The sequence below is a fragment of the Hermetia illucens genome, chromosome 2, assembly GCF_905115235.1.
Source record: "Hermetia illucens chromosome 2, iHerIll2.2.curated.20191125, whole genome shotgun sequence".
NCBI classification, from domain to species: domain Eukaryota; kingdom Metazoa; phylum Arthropoda; class Insecta; order Diptera; family Stratiomyidae; genus Hermetia; species Hermetia illucens.
This window is the reverse complement of record NC_051850.1, coordinates 72,520,795-72,543,851: the sequence shown is the minus strand read 5'-3', so window position 1 is coordinate 72,543,851 and position 23,057 is coordinate 72,520,795. Positions and strand designations below refer to the sequence as shown.

The following is a 23,057-nucleotide window of genomic DNA, read 5'->3' as shown; positions in this document are numbered from 1 at the left end:
AAATGTCCTTCAACTTCTTTCAAGATTTCCCGAGATACTTTTACTCTCGAATCGTCAGTCGTCTTTGGAGGGCAGGTTTCACTGCATGGTGTCCCTCCTTAAAACATGACCCGTCCATTGCCACTTTCGCATTTTAATTACGTCCACGAATATTAGCATAGAACAGTCTAAACAGGCAGCGAAAGCGGATATAGTGCAGTTAATGGATCGGATGATATCAAGTTCGGTGCCACCATCGGCAGAAATAATGCTCCCCCAATAAACAAAATGATCACCACCCTCACTTCCTGTTCAGGTTATCGAAAGCTGCTCCAAATTAATGAAGGGCAAATGAAGCAAAGATGTCAACTCTACGCGCTGTTCCAAATTGATCCGAAGGGTATTGATGTGGTCAATGTAAAAGAACCCAGAACGGAGACTAACCTGCTCTCTGTCGATCACCCCTTCAATTCATGCACTTAAAACAAGTACCCCTCTTTGGAATATTAACGATCATTCCCTCCTTCCCCTCTTAAGGTCTGGAATTTTTAACGTTTCCGTACAAGTGGAAATAGTGGGGAGACCGTCGAGGCCCATGGTTTTGCTCTGTTTGAGTGCCTAGATGATTTTTCTTCTGCTTGGAAGAACAGTCCATATCCGCATGTCTCGGTAACTAGTCTATCACCCACAAGAAACTCCAATCCAATCTCTGGGATCAGTTTTGATTAGAAGATTTTTCCAGGCCACACACACAGGCCTCATATTTTCAACATTATTACCCGAAGTCCAAAATTTGAGTTCGTGTTCTCCAATGACCAGATATGGTTACGGATTTCATGGAGAACTAATCCAGAGGTACTTATTCAGGAAAGTTTTTGAAAAATTATTACCTATTAGATTGATTGCGCACCTTGGCAGGTGATCTGTGTTTTAGTGTGTAGTCAAGGAACTGGAAGCTAAACGCTTCTGGTATGAAACGTTTTGTGTATTGCTTATATAAGCATATTTGAGCGGACATTTGTCCCATTTGATCCTCGTGATGTTAAATTTGCACCAAAGTGACAACTTTGACCTATTATAACTCCTTAAATTCGACTTGGAACTATGTTACTCACTGCATTCAATGGGATTCATAGGTTCTATATTTAGATCGAATTTCGTATAAATAGGAGTAATCGTTTGTAAGATAATAAATAGGTATGACAGATAGACAGAGATAGACAGACAGATAGACGGACAAATAGACAGTAAACCGATTTTAATAAGGTTTTATTTTATACGGATACGGTCCGAGTAACCGCAACTAGCAACCCGTTTGAAGGCTCGGGTTAGTTAAGCGGCAGGTCTTAGCACCATTCTCAAGCTGTAATTAGAAAGCATGGTTCTATTAAAAGAGTCACTTCGGGATGCTAGAAGAAGTCAGGGGTCAATTATGGTTTTGTTTTCAAGAATGGGGAATAGGGATTGATCTCAGCGGCCCTTTCTTCAGAAAAGCTATGTCGTTACGAAATTCTAAAGGGACCAACGTGCAGGCATTTGTTTGTATGGGAGAAGACCCTATAATTTGTAAATTTTCCGAAAATTCATGATTCGACGGGGATAGTCAAGGTCGGTTCGGTCAGATAATGGCGCGAACTTGGTCAGAGCGGCCACGGTGTTGATGGGTGCACCCTTCGAATTCGAGGAATGTTCAGCGAATAGTGTGAAAACATAATCCTGCAAGAACAAGTTATTTCGGAGGGTTGTTTGAAGTGGCAATAGTTCGAGGGCGTTTTGAAAAATACTATCAGTTACGAACTTATCTTCCCTTATAATAATTTGTTTTTGATAATCCATCCTTAACAGCGGGGTGTTATATCCACTACCCGACAATAGCCACGATCTGCATGTGCTATTGCCAGGATTTTTTATTTTATTTTATGGATTTTTTAATCCAGAGTAGATAACTTATTCCTTCTATGGGGAAAGGAAATGCAGCACCAGTTTTGTGTGAAGTATGAAAATGATTACTTGGTTGCGGTACAAATGCAAAATTCAGAACGCTAGCCTGAACAGCAGCTCGGCAGAAAGTACGTCAAAGCAGGAGCATGGGACAGCGACCAGAGGCTCTACGCCTCGAAACGCCCCACCAGCGGCTCTGCTCCAGAGGTGAGTTATTGGCACAAGTTGTGCGTTGTTTGTCCCTTCTGCGTTCTCTGTTACAATAATTATTAATTATTAATGAACAATTATTTGATTGACTTTCAAGTCAAAGTATTTGACTTAAAATATATTATAGCAATCTCAATAAACTTAACTTCAGATTTAGAAATGATAACGAAACAAATGGAAAAATTTGAAAAGATTTACCATAACAGGTAACAAGAAGACCATTGTGGAAACCTGAAATTTGCAAACAACGATCAGACTAAGAATTTAAGATAAAACCTAATAACCGCCTATAAAGTTAATCCAATTAAGCGGGCGCTAAGTGCGGCTCTTATCATTGTGAAGATGTAAAGAAAGTCGCCATGCCCATACATGAAATGTTCGAATACTCTGTGAAGAGTTACCAGCTGAATGAGCTTCGACCACTCGGGGAGTTAGCAGAATTTCTAAGACGATTAAGCAGGAAAGTTCTGGGGTTAGTTCTATCGGACCTAGACCACCGCTGAAACTACCTTCGAGATTCTTACACTTTCAGCGTGGGTGACAGACGATCTTGTCGATATTCGGTTTCTAAGGAGCGGTTCGCCCATGTAAAACTAGTACTCGATCATTGGAATTCAACCTGGAATTCCACTTTTCGAAATTTGTTTATTGGGCGAGGGGAAAACGACGAATTTTCTTTGGGGACGATGTAGTTGCAATTCTACCCGGGTATTTTAAAACTAAACTTAAGTTTCGCACGTGATCGCCCTGTGTGCAGAAAAAAAACGAAGGAGAAAGAAAAAGAGAACCCTGTGGGAATAATGCTCACTAACGAAGCGAAAGAATGAACCCTATATGGTGCACTTAGAGCCGGGACTTGCAGCTGGGTTCTGACGGTAGGTGACGTAGTCTGCGATGGCGCTTCCCTCGAGCATCTGTTTCCGGTTGACATGACTACTGCTAATACCTCGGAGGGCCCCCATAGCATTGTGTTCAATTGGATATCAAAAGGCATTTGAAATAATTCAGTCGCTAAAAACACCGCAAGATTACACTTAGAATCAAAAGGAAGTTCCACAAGTTTGGCTAGATAAGGACATAAGTACTATGTGGCAAGGATTAAAAGAAACCCTTGAGTCAGAACCGGATTTTCGGCAATACATCCCACATGGGGGAGTAGGAAGGAGTTTATTGTTTTCCCTGATAGTAAACGGTCCAGTAATTTGGGTAGTTAAAAAACGAGGCAGAATTTCGGAAGAGGTATCGAGCTTTGTAAGTTATTTGTCCTTAAATGGGAGGGGGCCAGGGCGACCGGAGTTGTAGGACCGTCACTATTTCCTTCGTATAGTAAAACAAGTCCGGAAACCGGAAGCTGGGCGCTTCAGGTATGAAAGCTTTTGTTTGCTTCTTCTGTGAGTATATTTGAGTGTAGAACTATACCATTTGTACGTAGCTCGTTATGTATATGCATTTAGCATGTCTGACTACCCACTTTAGTGTGATATTGATATTTATTATAGTTGCAGTAAATTTACAGGGTAAAGTCAACTTTGAGCTACTGTAACCTTGTAGTATGTAGTGTGATTTTGATCAAACTTAGGGATAATATGCTTCATATTATATTTTATACTACCACCACTTTTATAACTCTGGGATAAACTTAAGGGGGGTTTTACTCAATTTCCCCAAAAATATGGTAATATACTATTATTAACTAAATTTGAACAGATTTCGATATGGAGAGTATTTTGAGGCCTGGGCACCATATGGAGGCAGCTTCATGAATTTTTTCAGATTTTTCGATTGGGTAATTTCTGAGAATGGGTCCGTTAAAGAAATCATCATTTCCCACCCCTCCCACTCCCTGCCTTTTTAACAAATCTCAAAACTAAGACGGGCTTCGAAAAGTACTAATTGATTTGATACCCCACATGACTATATTTGGTGAAAAAAATTTTTACACTCCCCTTTTACATGTATGGGGACTCCCCCTAAATCTCAACGTAGGAGGATATGTATGTCTGGACGTTCACAGTTCCCACCTTCTCACCAAATTTCGTGTCAATCGGTATAGCCGTTTCTGAGGAAATTTGCAAAACATGATAATATGCTATTATTAACTCTACTTAAGTAGGTATCAGAATGAGGAAGTATTTTGAGTCCTAGATTTTGTATAGATGCACTATTTATTTATATTTATTTTTTTTAAACTTTTCGGTTAGATAGGTTCTGAGAACGAGACCTGTTAGGCCCTATATAGTATCAAAAAGAGGACCAATGTGCATTATACTAATTGAACTTTTACATTTCATGCACCTCATGACCATACTCTGTGGAAAAAATGTTATACCTTCTTTTTGCATGTATGGGGACACCCCCTAAACCCAGCGCAAAATGATGCATTGGATGTAAAGGAACTAGTAGACCCCATACTTTCACTGAATTGAGTGACAAAAGCTTCAGTCGTTTCCGAGTAAATCGGGTGTGCAAATAAACAGGCAGACAGACAGACATCGAGCCAATCCTAATAAGATTTGTTTCAGACAAAACCTTAAAAAAAGTGAGCAAAATGATGATGATCAAAAAGGTACATATATGCATTTATTGGAATCCTTACGGATCTGAAAAGTTTTATACCGAGGGAATATTTCAGTTGCAGTAGTAGTTATTTTCTATCAGGAAATTATGAGAACATTACTTGTAAAAGAAAAATATTATGGTGACTTTTTGTAAAAAACATCGTCAAGAAATTCTAAAACCATTGTAAGGTATATCATGAAATTTTGTAAGGAATATTGTAAAAATTTTTGAAGAAAAGAACGAACAGAAAATAAGTTCGAAATCAACGCGATTTACCTATTGTGTACATAAAAGAAAAGATCTGACAATTGCGGAAGGGCGAACTTAAGACGTGAACTAGAAATTGAGATTTGGGATTTTAATAATCTTTAACCGCTCGCAGTTCCGCGTACGTATACAATCAACCGTGTCACCATCAGTTTCGTGTTTCTATAGGTATGCATCGTGGCCGGTGGAACTGAGGATCACCGCCAAGACATTAAAGGAATATCTCGCCAACAATATGCTACAAACATTAGATCCGCTACTTTTCCACTAACGCAGATAGCAAAGAAAGTGAATGCACTATAATATGGTTGTCCTTCACCTCTTGGTGGGGTATAGTGCTTTAGCCACACCAACGGCCCAAGGATACGTGAAATGCGCTGCAGCTCCGCCCACGAGTTATCGGGACACTGGCACTGGTTCTCTACTGTTCTGCGCCAAGTGTCCTTGCGCCGACCCAATCGTCAGCCTTCTCGGGCGAGTGGATTCCACTGCATGGCGCAGCCTGCAATACAATTGTCGCCCCTTCCTAATGTGTGATCTATCCACTGCCACTTCCTTCCCCCGATCACTTCGCATACCTGTGGTAAGCCTGTGCGCCGACCAAGTTCTTCGTTTAAGATAGCGTGAGGCCAGGGCACTCTGATGATACAACGCAGATAGGTATTAACGAAAACTTGGAGCTTTTGAGTGACTGTCGAGTTCACTTTCCATGTGCTAATCCCATAAACTCATACAGAAAGGAAACTAGCACAGAGCAGTCTCAGCTTGATTCCAGTGTTGGGATAACTGCATTTCCAGATTTTGGACAGGGCAGCGAATGCGGATCTAGCACTGTTAATGCACCGGGCAACATCTAGTTCGGTAGAAACTACGCTTCCTAGATATACAAGTTGATCGACGCCTTCGATACTATGCCCATTAATGCAGATAGGGAGAGTGCGATGACCCGTCATACTAAGAACCTTGGTTTTGTTGGTGTTTAGTTTCAGTCCGATTCTACTTGCCTCTCTTTGCAAATCCAGAGCCATTTAAACAAGGTCAATGACCCGGTGAGAGAGCAAACAGATGTCTTCAGCATAGTCGAGGTGTTTGAGGAAAGATGTTACTCTCGATTGAATTCCCCCATGTTCTCCGGAGAAGGCAGCATGAAGGACGTCACCGATAATAAAAAGAAATAATATCGACGACAGGATGGCAGACTCCGTTTTGGACATCAAAATCCTCGAAAATTTTACCTCGGCGCAGCACATAATATTTTGCGTCATCAAATGTCGCTCTGATAATAGCTATTAGTTTCTCCGGAATAGCACTTCTATGTAGAGCACTCCAGATACACTCCCTTTTCACGCTCTCGGAAGCTTTCTTGAAATCCATGAAGACCAAGTAAAACGAAGATCTAAACTCCTTGTACTGGTCCGAAATGATCCGTAGGGTGCTGCTGTGATCAATGTAGGAGGGCCCGAACTCTGCGCGGAGACCGTTAAGCCAGCGGCTTTATTCCTTTTGAGTACATTGATGGCCGAAATGATTTAATGATTTCCTTTTTGCTGGAAGGAACATTCCCTATCCGTATGTAATAGTAACTAACCACTTCATCCACACGGGATATAATACGGTTAAGAACCATAGTGAAGTGCTCTTTCCACCTGTTTAGTTGTTCATCATCGTGGATGAGAAGTTGATCGTTGAAGATTTGCCACCAAATGCAGGCTTTTTCTTAAAACGGTATACATTCCAGAAATCATTACGATCTGCGGCATCATCAGCTCCCCCGACCAAGGCAATACCGAATTCTCTCTTGTCGGGACGCGCACTGCGCTTAACTTATCGGGATTTCGTTCGGTATGGAAATTTGAGCGACTTATGAAACCCCCGGGGGTCACTAATCCAGGTAAGCGGTTTATCAACCCAAATACTTGACTTTGGAAGGACGATGTCCAAATGAAGGCCCATAAAAAGAAACACCCCTATAATAAGTTTGTCGTCAATCAAACACTGGCTCAATGAGAAATTTACATGGACTTTCCGGTAGCGTAGTTTCTGAGAGCGGGTCCTTGAAGTAATTGATCCTTTTCGAAAACCTTGCATTGCTCCCCTTTGAAAACTTTCAATCGAGACCATTCATCTAGTACTCCACTTGGCTACGTTCGATGGAAAACAGACGAACAGACAAGAAGCAAGTCGGAATACCGGAAGCTGGATGCTTCGGGTGTAGAGGTTTTGTGTCTATCTTGTATGAGAAATTCCCTATGCACAATTGCCCATTCGCACATACTCAAAAATTCAAAATATTCCTTGATATATATATTTTCAAACCCCAACTCCGCCGTACATATGGATTCACTTTATATGAAGATGACGTGATCCACGTCATACACGTCGTAGGATGCGATAAAATCACGTGAAATACACAACTTTGTTAATAATAGTTCGATTTAAAATTATAATGGTACCAATTTTGGTTTCCAGGCAAATTTCTAAAATATGGTAATATGTTATTATTATGTTTATTTGAGCAGATATCGGAATGGGTTGTATTTTGGAGCCTAGATTTTGTATTGGTGCATCACAGTGATTTTTTTCAGATTTTCAGTTGGATAGGTTCTGAGAACGAGACTTGCTATACATGAGCCATCACTCTCATATGTTTCACCCAGTATCAAAAGTAAGATCAGTTTCGAAAAGTGCTACTACTAGCCCTTTTATTTGGTTCCCCATATGTTTTGTGAAAAAAAATTCACAATCTCATTCCTGAGGAACATTTTCAAAAAATATTATAAATTTGTATATTTGTAATATTTTTTTGCCTATCCAGGAATTTGGTTTTTATATGAATAAATATTTTTGTTCAAACAATTTTTTCACCGGATATAGTGGTGTAGGGTATCAAATGAAGGGTCTCGATTAGTACTTTCTGTAACTGATATTAGTTTTATTGCAAAGTGCGCGAGTGAGGAGTCAAAATGTACGCGCTTAAAGTGAGACAGGACTCATTTTCGGAAACTACCCGGTTTTTAGGTTTAAAAAACCGAAAAAATCAGAGTGGTGCGCTTAGATTAAATCTAGGCCTCAAAATATATCCCATTCCGATATCTGCTCAAATAAGCTTATTAATAGTATATTACCAACTTCGTATATGCGCGCCAAATTTCATGGAAATCTAGCCGTTAACGCCAAAGTTATAGCAGTTCAAACTTAGCAATTTTACGCGAATTAACTGCTTCCCAAGCCATGCATATAAGATGCTGACGTCATAATTGACGGGAATAATTGACTTTCGCGTGAAATACTAAAGTCGCATTTATGAAGAATCTACTTTGTGTAAAACACTTACGTGAAATCTAAGCTTCGAAAGATGTCCCATTCCAATATCTGCTCAAGTAAACTTACTAATAGTATATTACCAACTTTTAGGAATTGACTGAAAAACTCCCCTTAAGTTCATCCTAGGAGTACTAAACTGCATTGACGTAGAAGACAGTCTCGTGCATATACATGCCAAGTTCCATGAAAATCCAACTATTAGTGTCAAAGTTATAGCAGTTCTAACTTAATAATTTCGTGCGAATTTACTGCATCCTAAGCCACACAAATAAGATGCTGACGTTATAATTGAATATTAAAATTCCATTCTACTTCTCCGCAGTCCTTTTTAAGGTTTTGTCTCAAACAAAATACACAAAACCTTTCGTACCTGAAGCGTCCAGCTTCCGGTTTCCCGACTTGTTTATATTTGATGTTGGTTAAATTGTTGGCATTTGCTAGTAATGTTAAACTCAGAGTGTGGAGCGTTTGACCATTATCAACACAGGGCTTTCCATCAAATGATTTATTTAAATCGCTTTCTAGAAAATAGAGAGCAATGGAATTTTTGGCTATATTACACGGAGTTGTCGTGCACTCGTCGCTCCTCACATCGTTTTCTTTTCCTTCAGCCTTCAGTTCACAAGTGGGGTCGGTTCGTGGTGATCGGTTTCGTCATTTTATTTTATCAAATGGCTGATCAGGATGTAATCTCGAGACCTTTAAATCCCCATCCTGTGTATCATGCGACCATTGTTTTGGCCGGCTTTTTGGTTGCTTACCATTGACTTCGATGTTCTGACCAATACTGGTTGTTGAATTCTCGTTAGCGTGAAGTATCAAACTGTAGAGAGCGGCAGACGGACGACATTGCAGTAAATTTTAGATTTGGAAGGTGCGCTGATACGTCGATCAGTTGCGGAATGCCACTTCATCCAGGTTGCATTAATGCGTGAAACAATTTCATTACACAGCTCCATTGGCTGATAGCATTGACTCGAGATATTTAACTCGTTCATTGTCCTTTATAGTCGGCCAACACTCAGAACTATAGAGAGCGGCAGATGGACGACATTGCAGTAAATTTTAGATTTCGGACGTGCACTGATACGTCAATCACAAAGAACACCAGTTGGGGAATGCCACTTCATCCAGGTTGCATTAATGCGTGAAACAATTTCATTATGCAGTTCTTCATTGGCAGATAGGTAGCATTGACTCGACATATTTATATCGTTGAGTTCTAACAATGGCAGTAACCTGCCCTTCGAGATATTTAAATCGCTCAGTTCTGGCAATGGCAGCTACCTGCCCAGAACTGATCGATTTTAATATCTCGGGTCAATGGTATAAACCAATGGAGAACTACGTTGTGCTCCTCACATAGGGAAACACAAAACCGTTTATACCTGAAGCGCTCAGCTTCCGGTTTCCCGACTTGTTTAGTTATTTGTCAACCAGACATGTGTGTATGTGGGTATATAATATATGCGTGCTAATGAACTTTGCGGGTAGTGCCTAATTCAAATAGATATAAGAAATTAATCGGAAATATGGGTACGATCCCTTTATATACGTGCATATATGTGTACAGTATTCGGAAATAGACAGTTTGTTTGTTTAGGGTGAGCGGAATATCTATGGCTGTAATATGTACGTATGCCTCGTAGTTTGGAAAAATATGAAGGATTATGTTGAATTTGTAGTTATATACGGACAGAAAAATGTGCGTTGAAATTTCCTACATAAGATCAACACAAAACCTTTATACCCGAAGCACGAGCTTCCGGTATTCCGACTTGCTTTTTTTTGAGGAGGTGGAAATGTTCAAAGAGCTCTAGCCTGGACACACCAGAGTGTGGGATTTTTACCTACTAAAATCACCCCCTACTCCCCACCTACTCCGTGGAACCACCTTTAGGTATTACATCACGGGGCGGAGTTAGCTTACTTTAGCTAGATCCCTTTCCGTCTACCCGCGGGGTTCGTAACCACACCCTCCTCATTTCTTCTGCTTTTCGCAGTTTACCCTGGATTACTGCGATCAAGCTACCATTCTCCAGACAAAATTTTCCGGTGATGGCACCAACCTAGAGTTTGGAAGAATATGTGCGCTGGATCTTCTGGGACCCCGTCCCAGTTTGGACAATTAGATGAGGTGTCCAATTTAAACCTGTACAGGTATTAACGGCATCCTCCATCGCCAGTGAGTAGTGGATTATAATCGCTCTCCCCATGCTTTCTCTCCACCTAATCCCCGATGGTAGGGATCAACCTGTAAGTCCAACGACCCTTTTCTGATTGGTTCCATCGCGGTTGCCATCTGCTTATGGATCTTTCCCTTCCGGCTTTTTTCACCTGTGATAAGGGTGAAATGGACCTGGTGTTATAAATGTTCATCATTTCGGTTGCAGGATGTCAATCGGGATCATTCCCGAGATGACGAACGCTGCGTTGTCTGAGACGGTCCTGAAGGCAGAACACATCCTGAAGGCTGTTCTTCTGTAAACCGTACTCAGTTTATGTGCATTGCCTAAAACCTGCAATGCTTTTCCCTAAACTGGGACTGCATTCAGCATGATAGAACTCGCCACCTTGGCTATGAGCAGCCCGCAAGTGTGCTGCGGTCCTCCTACGTTCGGCATCATCCTTGCGAGACCAACCATCTTTGTGGATGCTTTTTTACAAGTATGCTATATGTGCTGCTTTAAATTGAGTTTTCCGTCTATCATCACCCCTAAGCATTTGATGGTCGCCTTGGAATTGATGAAAGTCCTGGGGGTTTAACGTGAGTACCTGCCGTGAAGGCATAATCCCACGGTCCTCTTCCGACACGGATTGATTTTGGGACCACAATCAGAGCCCCGCCATCCAAGCACAGAGGTCCTGGTTTATACTAAGTGCAGGCTCAGCATTCATACCAGTGGATGCGAGGCCTATCTAACACCTCTGCCGCAACTAAGGAGTACGGCACCCGAGTTGTACAGCGTAACTCCACGCTCGAGCTCCGAGGAGCTCTGCCCGCGATGTAGGCATAACCACAACCACCATGAAACTCCCACTAGGAGGCCAACCGCAAATAACCGGGCCGAGAACACATCCTCCAGGAATTCTCCTGGAGCATATGCTCTCAGAGGGCCATCCCGGTTCCCCTGATACCAGATAACCTCCGGTAAGGCTTCGTGGCAGAGCCACTTCAGAGGAGTCCCCTGCAGACTCGGGTCTGATCGCCCTCCTCGAGTACATGGGGGCGGAACTCCCAACGGGTTGCCTTGGAAGTGGTGATACGATTTCCGATTCTAATGCAGGCGTAATGTCTTTTGAGGCGCTTAGTGATTAGGACCGCTTTCGTCCTTTCCTCGGCGAGTGCCAGTCCAGCACTCTCTAACCAAGCCTTAATAACACTGATTGTTTCGCTTGAGTACAATTCAGCATCCTCGAGATGCTTTACGACCACAACTAGTAGGAGTATCATCGGCGTAACCCACCTCCGGAACCGGAAGATTAAGTACATCATTATACATGATGTTCCACAATAGTGGGACCAATACAGGGCCTTGTGGGACACCCGCGGAGACAACGTAGTCTTTGGGTCCATCATCGGTATTATACCGAGTTCCCACGCTTGTAGCTATCGATAATAGCGGCGAGATAGGTGGGAACATCAATCGTCGCCAGAGACTTTCGTATAAGTATCCAATTGGCCGAGTTGAATGCATTCCTCACACCGAGGGTCACCACCACATAATTTTTGCAGGTACAACCCCTTCCGTGAATTGCATTTTCGGCCAAGCCAGTAACCATTTTAATGGCGTCAATGGTTTATCTGGCTTTACGGAACCCATACTTCCTATCTGAAAAGCCCCCTTGGCTCTCCAACCCGCTCTAAAAGTTTCTCCATTGTGTCTAGAAGGCATATGGGTCTAAAGGAGGACGGTTCCCCTGGAGGTATGCCAGCCTTAGGCAGCAACAACAACACAAAAACAAGCTTCTGCCGCTTTCATGGTGCAGGAAAGATACCCTCGGACATGCCGTTTCGAACAGCTCCGCGAACATATCCTGTTTCTCGTTTCTTTTCCTGTTCACGACCTTAGTCCAACCACCGTTCTTAGTTTCCTTCAGCTTTGTTTCACTGGCTGGCATTCCTACTTGGGCACTTTGGGCCCTTCCGAACTTTTAGTTCCATTTGTTGAACTGGTTAAGATCCCTTTTTTCGTTTTTGTTGCCTGTTGATTCCACAAAACTTCCTCCTCTTTGTCCCGCATTCTCTTACATACTTGTGCGAAGGTCGATGGCTTTGTGCTTTGGTGTGACTTGGGTTGCATGTGACACTGTTGAGGCTGGAATATCCGACTTTTCCTTAGGTTTCTTATTTCATCCTGCAACCTTTTGTAAAACATCCTGATGACTCTCACCATGTTCTTAATGGCTTGGTGCACGTTCTGCTTGTCCTTGATGAATTCCGACAGCTCAACTATTTTAGTACCAAACTAGTTCTACTGGGTCACGGCTCTGTTCTCAGTGAGTCTTGGCTAGGTTACTCCCTTTTGCTGACTCCTTCACCTTTTTCAATTGCTGTGCTCCCTTGTACTTTTTCTTTTTTGCCCGCTTTGGTATTGAATGAGATCGTAAAATTGCTGAGCTTCTCCTGAATGTATTGATTTACAGCTGCTACTGGAGTACCTCTTGATCAAATCCGATGGGTGTCGAAATCGCTTTTTTTGGTCACCTATCTCCTTTTAGCCCATCATTCTTTGCCTTTGCAATTGGTGTTCTTGGCAGAGTTGTGCTTCGTTTGAACGCCTCCTTCTCCATATCTAAAACACTTTTAGAAATAGATGCCACGGTGGCCAAGTTGACCACCACCGAGGCACTGCGGTCGAGGGATATCGACGGCTGGGAGCCCTCTCGCTCGCTCCCAAAAGCCGCCGATACTGGGGTTCTGAACCCCTGCACCGCATTCCTTCTGAATTCGTCCATGTTGGTTTTATTTTCTGGGTGTCCTTCCGATAGCCATTTCGATCCACACACCAGAGATGCGCAAGCACTACCCCATGCTCAGTCAGAAAAGGAAAGTGCATGAACACATATTTACACATCAATAGGGATGCCCCTATCCGCCACCTGGGGCCGCGTCTGATGGGAAACTTGGCAACTCCTCACAGGACGTCTGTCAGTCTGTCTGTCTCCCTGTCACACCCGATTTATTCAGAAACGGCTTGACCAATTGTCACGAAAATGGGTAAGAGTGTGCGATCTGTTGTTCCCTTTACATACAGCATTTTGGCGCCATTTTATGTTAAGTTTTAAGGAGGGCTCCTCATATATGTGAAGGAAGGGTGCAAATTTTCTTTTCATAAAATGTAGCCTTGTGGGGTATCAATTAGTACTTTTCGAAACTGGTTCCATATTTGATACCGGGTGAAACATAGGGGAGTGAGGGCGCAAAATATAAGCATCAAAAAGTGTAACAGGTCTCATTCTCAGAACCTACCCAACCGAAAAATGTATCATTGGTCTTTGTGAACTTTGTGAAGTAAACAATTATTTTTTTGAGAACCAGTCTGTTTTTTTTTTTTTTTTTTTTTTTTATGGATGGAGGTGGAAATCTTAGAAAGACGCTGCTGCGCCAGGTTGCAGCAGTGTGTGGGATTCACACCCACTAAAACCACCCCCACTCTTCCGCCCCTCCCCGCGGGACCACCGTGAAGTATTACTTCGCGGGGAAGGCTCTGGTTCGTTATACCAGCTCGTCCATGTCACGTCTCCGTCGCGCCGCCTTCCGAGCTCGATCCAACTCCAGGAGTTTTGTCTGCACCACGGCTACTGCCTCATTTACCGCCATCCAGTTTTCCTCCGACTTCAACATCTCTTCCACCAGGTTGGAGGGCTCGATGTCCGCCCCTAAGATGCTGTTCAACCTCCTTTTCTGCTGTAGAAATCTGGGACAATAGAACATAACGTGCTCCGGGTCCTCGAGTGTAGCACCGCATTCAGGACAGTTGGGAGACTCGTCCAACTCGAAGCGATGCAAGTACTTCCTATAGCCACCGTGTCCCGTAAGGAACTGTGTCAGGTGGTAATTCAATTCTCCGTGCTTTCGGTTGACCCATTTCTCGATGCACGGGATCAATGTATGGGTCCACCTGCCCTTGTCGGAGTTATCCCATCGTTGTTGCCACTTGCCACACAACTCTCTCCTGATGGCTTTTCGGAAATCCGCATTCACCTCGGCTGGATTTGCCTTCCGTTTTTCGTAGAGCCAGTGTGCCTCGCTCGCTAGAAGATCTATAGGGATCATTCCTGCGATAACACACACTGCCTCCGTCGACGCCGTCCTAAATGCGCTGCACACTCTTAGCGCAATTGGCCGGCATGCCGAACATATCTTCCTTCGGTTGACCGCGTGGTTCAACGCTCCCGCCCAGACAGGGGCCGCGTATAGCAGGATCGACCTCACCACTCCCGCGATGAGTAGCCTGCGACTATACTTCGGCCCTCCCACGTTAGGCATCATCCTTGCAAGGGATGAGCTGGCATTTGCTGCCTTTTCTCGCGCATAATCCAAGTGTCCCTTGAAACTCAGCTTGGCATCGATCATCACCCCCAGGTATTTGACAACCGATTTTGAGACGACCTCACGATTACCAACCCGGATGGTAACCGTGTTGTTCTTCCTACGGTTGGTAATGAGGACCGCCTCCGTCTTTTCGTCCGCCAGGTCCAGCTTGGCCATTCGTAACCATGACTTGATGGTATGAATGGCTTCATTTGCATAAAGCTCCACGTCCTCGGGATGCTTTGCAATTGCAATTACCGCCAAGTCGTCCGCAAAACCAATCAGCGTTGTCTCCTTCGGCACGCGAAGGCCAAGCACTCCGTCGTACATTATGTTCCACAGCAGCGGTCCCAATACAGAACCTTGAGGCACACCTGCTGTCACAATGTACTCCTTCGGCCCGTCGTCCGTCTCGTACCAGAGAAGTCTATCCGAAAAGTAACTCTCGATGAGCCGAGCCAAGTAGCTAGGAACACCCAGTTTGGCCAAAACGCCCTTAATCCAGCCCCAGTTGGCTGAGTTAAAAGCATTTTTGACGTCCAGCGTCACCAGAGCACAGCATTTGCCCATGGCCATCGCATTTCGAGCCAATTCCACGACCTTTGCTACTGCATCGACCGTAGAACGGGCTCGCCGAAACCCATATTGCCGCTCTGAAAGACCACCCGCAAGCTCGATGAACGGGAGCAGCCTGTTGTATATCACCCTCTCCAACATCTTCCCCATGGTGTCTAAGAGACAAATAGGGCGATATGAAGAGGGCACGCCGGGTGGTTTTCGAGGCTTCGGTAGCAAGACCAGTTTCTGCCTCTTCCACTGGGCGGGAAACACTCCTTCCGCCATGCACGATTCGAATGTGCTTGCGAACCACCTTGGTCTGGCCTTGACTGCCACCTTCAGAGCCCTGTTCGGAATTCCGTCCAATCCCGGAGCCTTGCTGTCCCCAATACGTCTGCAGATTCCCCAAAGTTCCTCTTCAGTAACATCAGGGATCGAGAAGACGTCCTGCTGGGCTGCCAGTTGGGGTTCTCTTTCGTCCTGCTCCTGCTGCGGGAAAAGAGTTGTAATTATTTGCAACAAGAGCCGTGGGCATGTCACCTGAGGTGATTTTCGCCCGCGGATCTTCTTCATTACAACTTGGTAGGCTGTACCCCACGGATTCTTATTAGCCTCCATGCAGAGCTTCTGGTAGCATTCCCGCTTGCTTCTCCGAATGGCCTTCTTAAGGTTGCTTCGCAGATCCCTGTATTCCTCCTCACGCTCCTGGTGCTCCGGCCTTCCTCTTGTCCTGTGGGAAAGTCTCCTCGCTCGGAGACAAGAGGATCTCAAGGCAGCGATCTCCGAGTTCCACCAGTAGTTTGGCCTCTTGCCGTGGTGCAAACGTCGTCGTGGCATCGTAGCGTCGCATGCTTCGGTTACACGCTGAGACAGCTGTGTGACCCTTTCCACCGCTGTTCCATCCGGATCATGGGCTCCCTCCAATGCGGCCAGGAATGTCTCCTCGTCGAAAGCTCCGATAGACCAGCCAACCGCCTTAGCCTTTCCACCTCCAGAGCGTCGTTGACTGCTTCCCCGGTTCCCAATGTGGAGGAAGATGGCCTGGTGGTCACTGTGGGTGTAGTGTTCACTCACTTGCCAAGCCATCCCCCTCACCAGTGAGGTGCTAACAAATGTTAGGTCAACGATCGAACCCGACCCTCTTCCTCGAAAGGTGGGCACGCATCCAACGTTGGCCAGCACGATGTCCAGCTCCGCAAATGACTCCAACAGAATTTGACCTCTGGTGTTCGTCGATCGGCTTCCCCACTCCAGGGCCCACGCGTTGAAATCGCCCGCAATGATTTTAGGGCTGCGGCCTCTAGCATCCAACACCAGACTGTCTAACATCTCCTCATATTGTGCTAAGGTTGCACTAGGAGGAGCGTAGCAGCTGTAAATATGGACACCGTTGACCTTCGTCCTTATAAAACCGGCTGCCGGGGGGGCCATGACTTCCTGAATGGCCTGTCTTCCGCACGCCCAGATTGCGGCGTTGCCAGACGCATCCACCGCCCAAGTCGCACCGCCGTAGTTTCTGTATGGCTCGCAAATAACCGCGACATCGACATTCGACTCTCGAATGGTTTGTGAGAGCAGGTCCTGAGCTGCCTCACAGTGATTGAGATTGATTTGTATCAATCTCATTTTCCTGTGCGGTTCAGCTCCCTCCTATATACCGGACATCTGCTGCTTCCCGCAATATGCCGGCCGTCCACGCCCTCTTTCCCACTACATAACATACACCGTGGATCTCCGGTGCAATCTTTGATGAGGTGGCCCTCTTCCCCACACTTCCTGCAACTCCTCGACCTATCATGCTGGCTAGTGCATGCCGCCGCAAAATGGCCGAAATCGAGGCATCTGAAGCATCTCTTTAGAGAGATTTGTTCCCTGAGCCTGCACACGACCCAACCTACTCTTACCTTGCCCGCGGTAATCAACTTAATAGCTGATTCCGCCGGCAAACTAATAATAGCGGTCTGTGTGCCACCATATGCCTTCTTCATCCTTTTTATGGCACTCTGGTCTATATCGCCAAGGTTGAACTGCTGCTTTAGCGCAGCACAGATGTCCTCCCGTGAGGTGACTTCATCTAGGTCCTTGCACTCAACCACTATCTCCTGTTTCCGAGCTCTTACCTCAGCTTCCTCTCCAAGTATACTTTCCACCTTCCCGCGGAAGTTATCGGCCGACTTGTCGGCGGATTTACTTAACTCCAGCATCAGATCCCCTTTCTGTGTTCGCCTAATACGGCTCACATTATCCCCCAAATCCTTCAATTCCGGGTCTGACTTCACCTTTCGGAGGATGTCGGCATAGGACATATTTCCCTTCTTGGAAATAATTATTATTTCCGGGCGGAGCTTCTTTTTGTCCTTTTTCCTCTTGTTGCTCACCTTAGTCCATTGTTCGGGCCTCCGGGCGTTGGTTTCTTCCACTTTTGTAGGTGTTGTGGCTGCAATCGTGAGATTACCGACTTTCGCGGGTACTCTCGCCGACTCCGCCTTCTTTGGTGAAGAGGCTTTTTTCTTCTTCGGGGCTTGCTGTGGTCCAAGAGGCTCGCTGGTACCGTCTCTAGCCCGTTTTCCTGTCTTCCCGCCTGCTTTATCACGGGGAGGCGTCACCTGCGTTTCCCTTGTGACCTTGCCAACTGACGCTTGGGAATTCTTTTCTTCGAGTGCCCTGATATAAGACAATTTAATGCCTCTTATCAAGGCTCGAATATTTTGATGGATATTCCGCCTCTCCTTGATGAACTCACACAGTTCATTTATTCGTTCCCCAAGTGTAACGAACGCCATTCCGGTATGTTCCCGTTTGCTTTCGCGCCTTGCGCCACAAGGAATGATCTCGATTAAGGGACTATTCGTATTTCTTTCAGAGTCCCGCGACGAATCTCGACTACCAAAAAGAACCATTGTTCTCGGTGGTGATCTCCCAAGCTTCGAACTCCTCCTAAAGGGATCCGGTGTGGACCTAATTTCCACTCCACCATTATCTCTTGTAGCATTAGATGCCACAGTAGCCAAGTTTCCCACTACTGAGGCACTGCGGTCGTTGGATATCGACGGCCGGGAGCCCGCTTGCTCACTCCCAAAAACCGCCGGCACTGGGTTTCCGAAGCCCTGCACCGTAAAAAAACTACTTTTCTCCTCTTCCATATTTGGTTTAATTTCTGGGTGTCCTTCCCATAGCCAATTTTTATCCACGGGTGGGCGTTTACTTCCCACCTACCCGGCCTGCGCATAAGCATGCCCATACACGCACATCTCCGGATGCGTGCATATGCATGCCCATGACACATTCGCCGAGCATTCCCTTATCCGCACGAAGGGACGCGCCTGATGGGAGATTTGGCAACTCCGCACAGGAGAACCAGTCTGTTTAAAAAGTTAACTTATAGTATATGCGTGCTAATGAAGTTTGCGGGTAGTGTCTAATTCGGATAGATATATTTGTACACTAAACCAACCGTATTTAATATACGTACTATATATGTACATATGTATGCTTTTGTGCTCGAAGTAAATCATTATCATCAACAGCACAACAACCGCTATGCGCCGATGTCCATCAGTTTGCTATCCCTAAAAGCTGTCTGGCGTCCTGACCTGCCTCATTGCTCCATCTCAGGCAGGATCTGTTTCGTCTTCTTTCTCTACCATAAATATTGCCCTTATAGACTTTCCGGTCCGGATCATCCTCATCCATACGAATTAAGTGACCTGCCCACTGTAACCTGTTGAGCCGAATTTTATCCACAACCCGACGGTCGTGGTATCGCTCATAGATTTCGTCATTATGTAGGCTACAACATCGTCCATCCTCATGTAGGAGGCAAAAAATTCTTCGGAAAATTCTTCTCACGAACGCGGCCGAGAGCTCGCAGTTTTTTTTTGCTAAGAACCCATGTCTCCGAGAAATATATAACGACTGGCCAGGTCATAGTCTTGTACAGGAAGAGCATTGATTCTATGGTGAGACGTTTCGAGCGAGACAGTTTTTGTAAGCTGAAATAGGCTCTGTTGGCAGCCAACAACCATGCCCAGATTCTCTCATCGTAGACTTTATCGGTTGTCATTTTCGACCCTAGATAGGAGAAATTATCAACGGTCTCAAAGTTGTATTCTCCTATATATACTATCCATGGTGGTTCTTCCCATGCTGTCGATATCGTCAGCATAGGCCAGTAGTTGGGTGGACTTAAAGAGGATCATACCTCTTGCATTTATCTCAGGATCACGGATCACTTTCTCGAGGGCCAGGTTAAAGAGGACGCATTATAGGGCATCCCCTTGTCGTAGACCGTTGTTGATGTTGAATGGTCTTGAGAGTGATCCTGCTGCTTTTATCTGGCCTCGCACATTGGTCAGGGTCAGCCTAGTAAGTCTTATCAATTTCGTCGGGATACCGAATTCTCTCATGGCCGTGTACAGTTTTACCCTGGCTATGCTATCATAGGGGAGGGGGGGGGGGCGGGGGGGGTTGAGAGTGATCATTTCTTTAACGTACCCATTCTCAGAAACTACTCAACAGAAAAGTCTGATAAAAGAGGCTGCCACTATATGGTGCCTAGGCTCCGAAATATCCTACCTACCTGCCGTTCAAATATAATTAATAATAGTATATTATTGTAATGTTTAGTCATTGGTTACAAACCCCCCTTAATTCTATCCTAGTACCACGAAATTTTCCTGTAATGTAGGCTATAATATATAGTATAATCCTGAGTTTTGAGTTTGGTGGAAATTGCTACTAACAAAGTTGTAAGAGGTCAAAATTGTCGCCTCCTTGCAAATTCAAGACTTTGAGTGTTAATATCACTATATATTTTCACATAATATATGCATGTATTACGTGCTACGTACTAAGGGGTTTCAAATTCAAATCTCTTTATTAAAGAAATACACAAAACCTTTCATACCTGAAGCGCCCGGCTTCCGGGTGCCCCACTTATTTTATATTCTATGTAATTTCTGATAAAAGGATATGATTTCATAACAACTTGAATTCCAGTTTTATATGGCTAGGTTTCCATATTATTTACCTTCGTTACTTTCACAAAGAATTTCGGGGGAGAACTAGCAACGGAGCTGCGAGTTGAATACGCTCGACCAAACAAATATTTGAGTTTGATTTACAATTTCTCAAATGGATAAAGTGATTGAAAGACAGAACTACTTAAGAATTTTTACATTATCCTAGTTTGAAAATCGAATCATTTATTAATTCCTTACCTCGAATGTATTTGGTTCATTTGGAAGTATATTCCGTGAAAGTAAGTATGTACAATTCCCTTCGAATGTAAAGTTTTGTCTGTCAAATGTTATGTATTTTGATTTTCCAAAACCGTCGCAATTGCAATCCATGCATTCAGATATTGGAATACATTTTTTCCCCTCGCGAACCATTCCTTCTGGGCAATAACAACCTGCAAAGCACACATTTGGAATTGGAGGGCAACTTCCAGCCTTCATGTTTTCACAAGATGGTTCACATTTTCGTTTAAAGCAATCATTATAGACAAACGGAGGAGAACAAGCAATTTCTGGAACATATAAAATTTAAAATGATATGATACAATATCAATACAACTTAGGTAATTATAAAGCTTTTCACTGGTCTTACCGCATCCAAATGTGAGCCTCCAGTTAGGTATATCTAGGTTCGGCTTAGACGCAATGCACTCTCTTACAAAAGTTCCTAATATATCGCACTTGCATTGTTTTCTAGCGATGTCATGCTCTTCCTTTGATGATTTCATGCAATCACAGGTTGATTCTATACATTTTGAAATGTAGCGATTGTAGTCAACAGCACTTTCACATGAGCGAAATATTTCGTCTCTAAAACTCAAATTTTAATATTCTGCAGTCGTGTTTAAATAGCTGTTACCTAATTGAGTTACAAATCTCCAAGGCAGCTTTTTGTATGTCCTTAGCACATGCTTGTGGCTTGCATATTTCATTCGATTCAAAACCAATAAACCAGGAATCACCAAACTCCATAGTGCTATCGGTAATTGTTCCATTAGGAAGGCTTTTGTCATCATCAATAATGTCATTAAAATAACCACAGAGGCCATCGACTGCTCCGATTATCTTGGAAGAAACCCCAATCTTAACGTTTCCACCAGTATCATACGAAAGCCAGAATCCATAGGGCATTGATATGAGAAGAATTGCGTTGCCTGGTTGTGATATTTCAAATGTTGACTTAATAAGAGGGGATTTCTCCAATTGGCGTGCTAGAAATTTGAATTGACCGATTGTCACGGTCAAATCAGTGTTAAGAACTAGAGTTAAATTCTCTTCAAAGTTGTTTACAATCAATTGCTTTCGACATATGAAGCCACCTTCACTGCAATTTTTAACCACTACAAACGAAAATATGTTAGTTGTTTTGGAGTTGTAAAATATATAATTCATTACATATTATAGACCACTTTTGATTGATCATATCCCTGGCAAGTGTATGATTGCATATTTCGTATTTATATTCAGTACCATCGAATGTTTTAAAAGAGCGTCCATTTATCAAACAGACGGCGTCTTTCTGAGGTCGAAGGACGCATGTATATTTAGGACATTCGTTTGGTCTTGTGGCTAGCGTGAGTTCCTCCTCAATATAATATTCTGAGGGACACTCAGGATTTGGACAACGAACGATTTGCTTTTTATCCTTAGTAATAACTGGTCGTGATAGAGGTGTACATGTGAACTCGAAACAAGAGTCATCGGCAGAAGTTTCATTATAAATTTCAGCCGAAAGGAATTTCAATTTTTTAAATAGTTTTCCTTTTTTCTTGCTATCTTGTTTTGTTTTAATGAAGTTTATTTTTCGAGCACTTTTTGACCTATGGCAGATACTAATTATTAAGAAATCCTCATTATAAAATTTTTACACTCACATTTGCTGATATTTATTTCCATGCAGTCCACCTTTGCGTGAAGATTTGAAGCTAAAAACAAAAGATGTAATGAATAAAGTGTGTGCAAATGTAAGCATGAATACAATAAATTAAGTATCGGTGTATTTTTTCAAAAAATTGCTAAAAGGGAAGCTGTTAAAAAGATTTTTTCAAAGTTTTACTTTGATGGGGAGAGAATATTTTTCTATTTCTATCGATAATTTCATTTAAATAAACGATGCAGTTGGCCTAGCAGTTTAGCAATTTTGGATTTTTGAGATTATTTAGTTGTCAGAATAACATGACCTTCTTCGTATTTTGGGAATCATGCGGTCAATCATACGTATCTGAGAAAAAGTAAAGCGTGCAAATAAGTTCTTATTTGGTAATGAGAAATAGCAAAAGACTGGTATGGTTGAAAATATTACAAAAGATTGTTCAACACAGCAGATAACTTTAGTAAAATTAAAGTTCAGGCGGCCAATTAGTTTCAGTTCCCTTCAGTTTTCCTATAAGTAAAATTGTATTGCAAAATAGAATATTTTATATAAGAAACAAAAGTTGCCAAATTGAATCTATGGATCTATTGAACATTTCTCTGAAATTGGCGCAAATATTGATTGATCATTGTTCAATTCCTTACCGAAATCTATAGACAGAGTTGGGAAAAAATATTCGCTCTACATCGCGAAGTTACAAAAAGATATAGCATTATAAGGGTATTAGAATTCTTAATTATTTTTTTACTCAATCAATTCCCTGTGTATGTATATGCATACCAAAAATAAT

The 23,057-nt window shown here is 43.4% G+C and overlaps 1 protein-coding gene across 1 annotated transcript in view; it reads right to left on the bottom strand.

Annotated features, from left to right (window-relative positions):
• Positions 1-23,057, bottom strand: part of LOC119650231 (hemocytin) — a 456,315-nt gene that overhangs the window by 9,217 nt on the left and 424,041 nt on the right. The window contains exons 34-38 of the mRNA XM_038052810.1: positions 22,269-22,319; positions 21,790-22,214; positions 21,254-21,734; positions 20,987-21,204; positions 20,596-20,906 (exon numbers count right to left, since the gene is read on the bottom strand). Of these exons, the coding sequence (XP_037908738.1) occupies positions 20,596-20,906; positions 20,987-21,204; positions 21,254-21,734; positions 21,790-22,214; positions 22,269-22,319 (1,486 nt within the window). The remainder of the gene's footprint in view (positions 1-20,595; positions 20,907-20,986; positions 21,205-21,253; positions 21,735-21,789; positions 22,215-22,268; positions 22,320-23,057) is intronic.